Genomic DNA, 10,690 nt, shown 5'->3' with positions numbered 1-10,690 from the left:
ATTTTAACTCATTTAATAATTATTTATTTTTTTCCCCTAAAATGATTGTCCTGAGATGTTTATGACACAAACTGTCACTCACTCACTGGGTGTAAAAAGATCTGGATCCTGTCCGGATTTGAATCCGAAATTATAGATCCACGGGTTCTTAATTTAATGTCCGTTAAGATATCTGTTTTGGTCCCGATGAAACCAGAATGTTATGAGCAGTCATTCCTCTTTTAACGCAGAAGCTTTACTCTCCTGTAGTTTTTCCTCTCCGCATTTGTGTTCTAGCCTCCCTTCTCCATCCATCTTGATCATCTTTTTTAGTTTTTCTATTTTTTCACTTCAGACGTTTGAACAACGTCCTCATCTCATCTTCCAAACAGTTACAGAGTTTTCGATTTTTTCCCAAATTCGAGCTAAATGACTTCCCCCTCCTATCTCTTTGTTTGTTCTCCCTTCTTCATCAGATGTTCCTCTTTTATTATTTTTCATCAGATTTTCTTTCCCCTCTTCTTTGAAGAGGGGAATGGGATCAGTAAAATGGAATTTTGTTCCCTCGTCTTTGAAGAGGGGAACTGCATTAAATCATATTGTACATCTAATTACTAATAATACATACAAAACACTAATACATTACAAAGCACTCGGCAGGTCCATATGTCGCATTAAATTGGTAAGTATTCGTGGGACCAATGGAGATCACGGATGGAAATGAACGGTTATCCGTGATAATGGACCGCCTGTGCTCCATATCCAAGTAGCTTAAACCTGGTTCTCTGTTGACTGACATAACTGCTTGTCAGCGTAATGCAGAAGTCTCCTCAATCTGAGGACCATATCACAGTGAAAAGGCAAAGCTGTTCGCCTATCCAAGTATGCTGGACTCACCGTCATCCATGACAGAGCATGAAGCTCAGCTGAAACAGATTCCAGGACCATGTGAATCTCCATCTCGTAATCTCTAGTGTCTGGGTTCAAAACTCTCGCTTGCTTAGTATGTACCCCTCTGACCATCTTTTCCTGAGGACTCAGATTGCTGGCACCATAGTAATCAACAAGACTTACAGACAAGACTGAAGGCCATTCATCTTTTGCAAAATCTCTTCTCACAGAGGGCACTGATTTCGAAACCACAAATCCAGTGGACAAGGGGATTGCAGATCCTTTACTGTGTAGAAGATGTGCAAGAGGAGGTGACTCAGCTGTAAGGCACGTTGGAAGCTGCAACGGAACAGGAGGAAGAAACCTCATACTGGGGGAAGGAATGAGAATGTAGGACGCAGGTGTTGCTCCAAGAGACTTTACAGGACTGAAGCCTTCAAGATAATTAAATAAAGTTATGCCCAAACCACTTTGTGCTCCACCACCTGCAGTAAAAAGCAACATTTTTCGTTTTATTATAATGATAAGAACGAACAATAATGAGCTTTTGTAGCTGTGACCATAATGCATGTTCAATAAGAAAATGCACAACAATGAAAGGTGAATTACCTAGATGATAACTGTCAGCTGGGAAGACCAAATGAAGGGAATGATCAACAGAAAGTCCAACTAAACTGATGCTCTGAACCCACTGAAGGAGCCCTCTGGAGATGTCTACTCCTGCTTGTCCTCCCACTTGATGTTGTTTCCGAGAATTACTTTGTCCCAAACTACCTTTAATAAAACCGGATGGTTTTGAGTGAGGGCTGTATAAAGAAGGGCTTGGAGAGGAAGGTAGAGTTCTCTCCTGAATTAAGCTCATGTCCTGTTGCTGCAAAGTTGTCCCATTACTGCCAGATGGCACTCCATCAGGTATAGATCTTCGTAACTGTATTGGCCACTTCTTCACTTCATTCCCACCAACGAAGTAGATGGCTTTCTGCCACTCTGTCACAAGTATGCAGTTCTCAAATTTCTGACACAATTTCCAAAAATAAAACAATAAAAAAGGTATTATATGATAGAGAAGCCGTGCCTCTACACAATATGGAAATGCTCAGTGTGTTGCCTGTAGTATTTCCATATGACAAGGTTACTATATCAAATGCTTCACTAAACAAAAACAGAATAAAGAAATAACCTTGGCATTCAAGCTCATAGAAACAACCAATACGTGTGATCACAATATCCCTAGGCCTGACTGTCCCACCATCAGGAGAAGAAGATGATAGTATTTGGCAACCTTGTTGCAGGACTTGAACAAATAAACCTTGAAGACCCTTTGTATCTTGCCGGCTGCTGATCCCACCAAAAGGAAATATATTGCTGTCTAATAACTCTCCCCTAGAATCTGTCCAAATGCAGACCAACCAACGCCAATCCTCAGTCCACCCATAACAACAATGAAGACTTGTGCTCCTTTGGTTGCTCCCAGAACTGTCAGTTTCGGACCCTTCAAGCAGAGAAGCAGGCCCCATATCTGCAGTAGTAGATGAAGCTGAATTTTGCATATAACCCCCAATATTATCATCAGCTGCTGGTCTTGAACATGGAGACTCTGACACCAAATGCCCAATAGATACTCCATGATCTACAGAACCAGGCTCCGCCAGTATGAAAAGAGGTTCAAACAAGTAGCGAACTTCTTCTTGATACAAGAAATCTTTACTTCTGTTTGATTCACAGCTTAATCCCCCTGTCCTTGATGTCTGCCAAGAATTATCCCATGTCCCAGGCCTTAAACCAGCATCCAGATCAGGAGTTGATGCAGTAATACGAGAGGTCATGCAATCCTTCCACAAACCAGGCATAGAAGAAGGCATATTCATCATTGCTGACTGTGTCCTGCCTGAGATACCAGATGACTGGCTCATGTCACTAGAGGAAGTTCGTGGAACACGCCGAGCCTTATTATACACAGTAAAAGCAATGTCCTTCAGAAGGGATAGCTCATTAACAAAAATGGTTTCAATGGTCACAATCTGCAGGACCAACCTTGGAACACTAAACCCTGAAAGAGTAAGAATGCTGGATATTGAGGTCTCATCCACACCAGCTGTACAACTAAAAGCCTTCCCAACCTGGGAGTGTAATAAAGCCCGATCTTTGTCAGATGAGAGGGTACTTGATCCGAGGGCAACAGATGACTCAACAAGTGTCTGCAGGATTGCAGTAGGCTCAGGGAATGGGCATACAACATAGATTACCTGAAAAGTGAAGAAAAGAACGTTAGTTAATTGCACATAAACATGATACAATTATCACCCAACTAATAAACATGCACATTCAGAAAAAGGAGGATACATCATTCGTTCGTTAATCATCAAAGCCTTGTCCCAATCATGTTGGGTTTGGCTACAAGAATAGTCCTCCATTTTGACATACCAACTGCAAACTAAATTTCAGGAATCATAAAAACAAGGAAAAACAATATTTAGATGCATAAATTTCAAGGGAAAGCTTCAGCATAAGAATCCACTTCCTAAAAGAAAGAATAGGAAATATTTGTCAGGTCTTGCATCTGCAATTTTGGCTTCACATGGTTTGGAGATTCCACAATATAAGTACGTGAATTTGGAAGCACGTGATAGAGAGAATCCCACTTACCAAGCAAGATCCAGTCCCTCCTTCCTTTTGATTTACTGCTGAGTTCAAACCTACTTTAAGAGCCTTGACAACTTTGGAAAGAGAGACAAGGAAGTTTCTCACATCCCAACCTTTGGATAAAGCTATAACAAATTCACTCACTGAACCCATCAAAGTTAAATTACTACACGTAGCCTTCAAGTTATGAGGGCAATCAACAAGACAAAAACCAGAAGCCACCTCCGTCTGGCCTCCACTAACTTGGTGGGGTAAATGGCTTCCAAGTTTGCAACTCTCATAAACTGCCAAAAAAAAAACATGTTAAGAGAGAGAGAGAGTACTATAGAATCCATATAATGCACAGAAAGCGAGTTAAGTAAATTCCAGTTAAGCAGTAGCTACTGCCTTCAGCCCTTTTATAATGAAGTTTTGGGTGCTCTGAAGGTACCATATCTCAATGCAACTTTTTCATTTTTGGCAGTCAATTATGGAAGTTAGGAACCTATTTGTACAAACTCTATTGAGCAACTCTTTACAACCCCTGATGCAATGCCTTAAAAAAATCATTAGCACGAGTACATAAATCATGACATGAAGATGTTGTCAAGACACTTTTGATAGAGAATCATCTAATTGATCAGATAACAAGCAGTTCAATAAGATTCAAGTTTTAACAAAAACAGGCATTTCTGGTAATTGACTCTTCCCAGTAAAACATGCATACACTAGCTTCATATGCTGCCTATATGTTTGTAATCCTTATTCTTCCATTTGATACAATTCTTGCCATTTTTCAAAAAAGAAAAAAGAAAAAAAAAACTTTTCTCAAAAGCTAAAATTAACTGTTCAATTAAAAAAAAAAAAGAATCAAGGCCTAAATAATATGATGTCCAGCACAGGAAATTTGATAGCCGTCTATTAGTTGAGATCTGTTGGTGAAACCATGTTATAAGTGATAGAATAGCAACGTAGACTTACAGTTAATACTTTTCACTTTTTGTCTTTTACTGTTTTACCACTTGTGCCAGCAGTAATTCTTTTATTATTGTTGCATTTTATCCTGACGTAACTACCTGTATTTTATAGGGAGAGATGAGTGAAGAGTGGGAGGAGCGTGAGGAGCAAGGGGAGAGAAGAGATGCTCCGAGGGTGAGTGAAGAGAGGACTGCAAACATGAAGGAGAATAGGAGAGCATGCAGTTTTGGAGGACGTGGCCAAGACCGGAGCCTTGAACCAAGCTGGAGTCACGATGGACAGACGACTGAAAACAATCAAAGATGGAGTAAACGGAGCGAAGACTGCCTGGAAGCTAAAAATGATCCTTCGACTGAGGAATGGCACTGTTCAACCTCGATGATCTCGTGTGAAGAGAAGACCCCTCATCAGTCGAAGATCACATTCTCTTTCACACGATTGAATCTCCAGTCTGGGCTGGTGATTCGGGTTATTGCTGCTACAGAAAATAAACGGTCATTTATCTCCATCCCTCTTATCTCAGGGCCAGCTTTTGTCCGTCAATTCCTGATGACCACTGCCGCCTCAGAAGGGATCGGTAGATCCAAAGAGTTATGGTCTGGAAGCTTGATATTCCACTTCTCTGTCTTCCAGTACAAAGGAACAGATGAATACAAGATCACCCAATATAGAGACGGAACCATAATGGCTTGCCTTTATACCCCTGAACTCACCAACTCCGGCTTAAGGTGGAATTGCTTCATAGATGAAATACAGAAGCTCATTCTGCACCAACCTACTTCCCAACCAACCAACCTAGACAACCACTTCCCAAAATTTTTGCAAGCTTCTGAACAACCACCTCCAGCAAACAATCCATGGCTCATAGATCACCAAACCACCACAGCAACAGGAACTCCTCCTGTCCCAACCAAACCCCCCAACATTTTCCCTTCGATCACAGTCACTCCTGATACTCTCACTGAACCCTGAACTCTTATCTTCAGGTTCAGAAATGTTCTTAAACTCTTTGATTCTTACAACCCATCCACAAGTTGATATCACCCCAATCTCCACCTGGTTGCCGAAACTTTCAAGCTTGACTACCTTCCTGCTTTTTCCTTTCTTGGATGTCAAGATTGGCCCATCCACTTCAGAACTACCATGGACAAAGACTCTGCTCTCTGCCTCCCACTGGACACCAACCTGGGCATCATCTCGATTAATAACTGGAAATCCTCCTCCTGCACCTTGGCCAATGGATTTCCATTCGGGGCTTACCGACAGAGCTTTGGCAGGATCCAGTGTTCATCCATATTGCTACAAAGTTTAGTTCCCATATTCGGTTGGCCGAATGTACCTCAACAATGCCTTGTCTTGATGTGGCGGAGCTCTTCATCATCCCTCACATTATCTGGCGGGAACCGACACATCTCCAAATCCACATTGGTGAAACTTTCTTCTGGATATCCATCGATTTCCAGCTGCTGTTTGCCGGAGTTTCCTGCCATTCCTATTGCTCTTCGCCGAGTCAACCTGAGTCGGTTCTGTGTCCTGACCGAGTTCGACCAACTCAGCAGCCTGGTTTTGTTAACCACTGAGTACCAGGTAATCGCCCGCCAGGAAATTTCATGTCAGCACCCTCAGATTCAAATTTGAATTCTTCTGGGCTGCTATCTACCCCAAACCGTACACCAGTAATAAATAAAGCAACCTCTGCCAGTCTGTCCAACCAGGAAAAGTCTTCTGACTTTTGTCGGCTAACCTCTGACCATCCTTCCCCACCTTATCCCAATCCTGACTACGTCCCACATCCCAAGCCCATTTCTACTTTTCAGTCAGCACCTGATACAGCCTGCAAGTAAACTTCTTTAACCAATGGCACCTTACCAGAACTTTTGTGTTGTCCCCCACAAAACATTCTTCATGATACCGACCGACCATTCCCAAAGGGATCCTTCATTCAACACCTGGAAAAATAACCTACCTCTTATCATCGTTCAAAATCCACCTACACCACCATCATTAACAAACTTTTGCCACTCTCTGTTACCTTCTATCTAGCCATCTCAATTTCCTCCATCCAACATGCTTTCTCCACCCCCATCTCCATCCTGTCAAAATCCCCGGAGATATCACCACGCCACACCAGCCGTATCTCTGACCCTGACACCTCTTCCAACTCATCAAGGCCAGCCAGTGACACCGAATCCAGTACTTCATCTCAACATCCCCAGCATCAGATCTCCTTGAATCTAAATTCCAGTCCACCTACAAACCCCACTACCCTTGCTACATATCAACGGAGAAAGGAGCAAAACCAAACCAGTAGTTTTCTCACAGGCGAATCCAACAATCCACCTACCCAATGCCCTGTTGATCCCATACTGGTCTTTTGATATTTCCCCAGCCGAATGAGAACTCTCGCAAGCTGGTGAATGCTCTTGAATCCGAACGACACAAGTTTGACGACGAGACATGGAACCAGATGATGCGCCTTGCCGCAATCATGGGCATGGTCTACCAGGGCCATCTTCCAGGAGTGACACCAAACCCAAAACAAAAAAAGAAGAAATGAGTGTGCTCTCCTGGAATACCCGTGGAATTGGATCCACTCAAGTGCTCGGCCATTCGTGATCTCTTCTCTTCTTCAAAACCTTCAATTGTCTTCTTGCAAGAAACAAATCTCAATCCTTGGACAACCGACTGGTTCACGAGCTTTGGAATTGCCCCTCTATGGCTTGGACTGTTGTTCATTCAACTGGACATTCCGGTGGAATTCTGGCGATGTGGAACAAATATCACATTGATGTTCTCATTGAACACCTAGGTACTTTCTTTATCAGCCTTCTCACCGGGGATCGTGGCACTGGTGCCGAATGGGGGATCACAGGAGTATGGCACGAACCGTTATCGAAACCGTCATCTTTTTTGGGAAGAGCTGGATTCCATCTCTATCTTCCAGCAGCTTGCTTAGCTGATCACCGGGGATTTCAACACGATACGCTTCTACAATGACAAATCCCCACCCTACGGACGTATCTCTTCGTCCATGTGGATGTTTGCTGATTTCATCGGTGGAAATGAATTGGAGGAGGTACCTATGACGGTCTGCAGTCAATAAGAGAGAGGCTGAGGTAGGAGGATGAGAGAGGAATGATTGAGCAACCCAGAGTGTCTGCCATAAGTTGGAGGAGAGGGGGGTCAATATGGAAACCCATAATAGTCGTCTTCCTCCAGTTAATCTTTTGACCAGAAGTGATCTCAAAAAAGGCCAAGGAGGGCTTCAATATTATGTATTTGATCGAGTGTGCTGGTACTAAAGCAAATAGTGTCATCAGTAAACTGCAGCAGAGAAATATTGAAGCAATTCTGGTCTGAGACAGCATTAAGCCACCCAAGGCTAGGGCAAAGAAAAACGTAGAGGACAGGTACTCCGCAATGATATTGAAGAGCAACAAGGAGAGGGGTCTCCTTGCCGAATGCCACAGGACATCATCAGCAGTGCTATCTGACACTCGCAGGGAAGGGTCGTCGGACTTCATCCCCGCGAGCTGCAGGTTCAATGTCGGCGATGGTCGCCACAATTGGGAGGGGATTCCGATCAGGGACAACAATCGACTCTCGGTGGCACTCACTCTCGTCTCTCGTCTTTCATTTTCCTAGTCTCCAATTCATCTAGAAACTTGACAGAAAGCCTGTTACGATCCTCTTTCAAGTCAGGAGTTGAGGGCTGTCCATGGAGGAGCCCTTAAGGAGTGTATTAAGACAACATTTGTCAATTTTTATTACAACTGTATCATCTTCTACTTTTCATAAAGGGGGTAGTTGATCCACAGCAATTAGCAAAAAAGCTGCCCAAAATTCCTATTACTCATATTTCTTATTTTGAAAAAGCCAGCCCCAAAAAGTTTAAACAATTGGAAAGTTCCTCTTCAAGACAGCAAATTTTTTTAAGGAAAGTCATACTGGGGGAAGTCTATAATTAGCAACTTTATTTTAGTAGATTATTAGTCTGAAGAAATATTTTCCTAAACTAATTGCTAAAATTTCACCATGCCTAGTTCAGAAAGTCCAAGTTGAACTTTAATTTGGTAGTTCTCTCAGAAAATTCATATGTCAGCAAGTTACTTGAGTTAGCAAGTTTACAGCTGAGTTTTAATAGGAAATTCAGCTCTAGGAGATGATTGTAAATAAGGGTTTAGAAGACTGAACTGAATAAAATTCTAGAGCACTTTTGACTCAGGTTTAATTTTCTTCTTTCCTGTCTTATTATTTTGATTTGTTGAATTCATAGACAACTCACCCTAACTTCTAAGTGTTAGGAATTTTGGTAGTTTTAATGCTTATTAGGGGTAAAGTAGCACCAATGCCTATTTCATGCCAAACCACCATTAATCCTGTTAAAGTAGGGTCCAGGTCCATCCCAAAACAAAGAGCCAAATTTAGGGCATTTTCCCAACCAATAACCACAAGAATCTTCCTAAAATTAATTTATATGGGATTATTCTCATTAGTACTCTCCCTCACATCGGGGTATCAAAATTTGGGTCCAGGTCCATCACAAAATGATTAACAAAAGTTCAGAAGCTTTTTCCCAACTAATAACCTCAGGATTTTCCTGACATTTCTCTACATTATAATTCCCACTAACAAATCCAGCCAAGGTTTGATCTGTTAGTAAGAAAGGTAAATGATCAACAACTACAGATCAACTGGCAGGTAAAACTTTCACTCTCTAGAAACTGCTTCACAGGCTCAAAACACATAAAGGTTAAACTGAGAAAACATGCATGTGTTCTAAAGCCTAATTTATTCATGAGTGATCAAATTCAGTCATTTTTCCAAACAAACAAATCATAAAGCCTGAAATGACTAGATCTGACAACAAATAAATCTTAACTTGATACTAATGAAACTCACCAGTTCCCAGTTGTTGAAAAAAATCAGCAGTAGCTGACATAAGAGGACCTATGTCCGGGCATACAACACAGTAAGTCATCTGCCACAATTAATAGAAGATTTGGTATTTTCAGCAGTCAGTTTTCAGTAGAAAATAGGGAATCCTTTTTTTAACATTCTTGAGGAAAAAAATGTCCAGAATCTTACAGGTTTTGACAGAGCATATGGTTCAAGAGGAGCCTTTTCCCAAAGTTGTAAAGAACTAGCTGATGTCTTGAGCCAATCATCCTGGTACCTATTACTTAAACAGTTATTCATGCTTATCTGGTACACATTGCTATTTGCTTCAATAGAGAAATTAAAAAGAAAAAAATAAAAGAATTAGAATATCTAGTGGGCATACCCAACAAGTATGGAAGGCAATGGGACCACCATGAGTGTTGGCCGCAGACGGGAGTTATTAATCTGCTCTAACTCTGAACCACATAGTTCTTGGTTTATCCTCCCCTCATCTAACCTAGATCCATCTGTAGCTAAACAAAATAGCAAAATACAGACATTATTTTTACCATGAAAAAAATTTGCATCATTGAGGCAAGGTCCAAACATTAAAATCAGAATGAAAGACGGAACAACACATACCTTTGACAAAAGACGAACCAGATGTTGAAGACTGGGGTGGACTAATGGGCTCTGAAGCTAGTGTCACAGAACTTGATGTATCTTTTGCTTCAGTTAGAGTGGATTCAAGAGAATAGCCATCCCCACTGATACCTGCAGTGTCACCTGATTGATTGCGTCCTTTGCACCATTCAGTGATAGACAATGGCCCATCCAAATTTCCAAATGCAGATTTTAAAGCTACTTTGATGTCTGCTTGAAGCAAACCAATGACAGAAGATGCATGGACCTGTTGCAAGATTACGGATTAAATTGTTACTGCTTAAAAAAACAGGTTAATTAAACAAAGCAGCAACAGAAAACCAGAGAAATAATTATGTCTAAATCCAAATAAAATCCCTAATATTAAAACTCTGATTGGGGCCAACCATGTTATGATAAGATATTAAAAAACAAATTACTTGCCCCAAGAATATCTGACATTAAGTAACAGCACTTCTACAAAGTAACTGAATGAGTTTGAGATTTTTTTTATAACAGTGAGTTTAAGAACTTTATGAAAGGCTGAAATTAAGGGAAATATACACAATACAGATATAAAAAAATCAAGTGTATCCTTATCTTAGTACTACTTATCTCTTCACTAGTTCCCTGCAAATTGGATGTGCAGGAGCAGGGGACAACCAATTTAATAAAGAAGTAACATGTATCACAAGGG

At 41.3% G+C, this 10,690-nt stretch overlaps 1 protein-coding gene across 4 annotated transcripts in view; it reads right to left on the bottom strand.

Annotated features, from left to right (window-relative positions):
* Window positions 1–244: 244 nt before the first annotated feature.
* LOC137935030 (mediator of RNA polymerase II transcription subunit 13) overlaps window positions 245–10,690 on the bottom strand; it is a 33,307-nt gene continuing 22,861 nt past the window's right edge. For 3 of the 4 annotated variants that reach the window (XM_068779671.1, XM_068779661.1, XM_068779686.1), the window contains 8 exons: window positions 9,994–10,261; window positions 9,755–9,884; window positions 9,559–9,646; window positions 9,373–9,451; window positions 3,517–3,797; window positions 2,051–3,116; window positions 1,480–1,857; window positions 245–1,355 (listed from right to left, as the gene is read on the bottom strand). In XM_068779671.1, coding sequence (XP_068635772.1) covers window positions 751–1,355; window positions 1,480–1,857; window positions 2,051–3,116; window positions 3,517–3,797; window positions 9,373–9,451; window positions 9,559–9,646; window positions 9,755–9,884; window positions 9,994–10,261 — 2,895 coding nt within the window. In that variant the 3' untranslated portion in view covers window positions 245–750. The remainder of the gene's footprint in view (window positions 1,356–1,479; window positions 1,858–2,050; window positions 3,117–3,516; window positions 3,798–9,372; window positions 9,452–9,558; window positions 9,647–9,754; window positions 9,885–9,993; window positions 10,262–10,690) is intronic. The other variant, XM_068779678.1, reaches the window with a different exon arrangement.

This window comes from Aristolochia californica, unplaced genomic scaffold (genome assembly GCF_029961685.1).
Source record: "Aristolochia californica isolate CCGP_79_NKW_82.1479 unplaced genomic scaffold, dmAriCali1.0.hap1 SCAF_10, whole genome shotgun sequence".
Taxonomy (NCBI): domain Eukaryota; kingdom Viridiplantae; phylum Streptophyta; class Magnoliopsida; order Piperales; family Aristolochiaceae; genus Aristolochia; species Aristolochia californica.
Note: the sequence above shows the minus strand (reverse complement) of the source record. Positions and strands in the feature narration are given on the sequence as shown.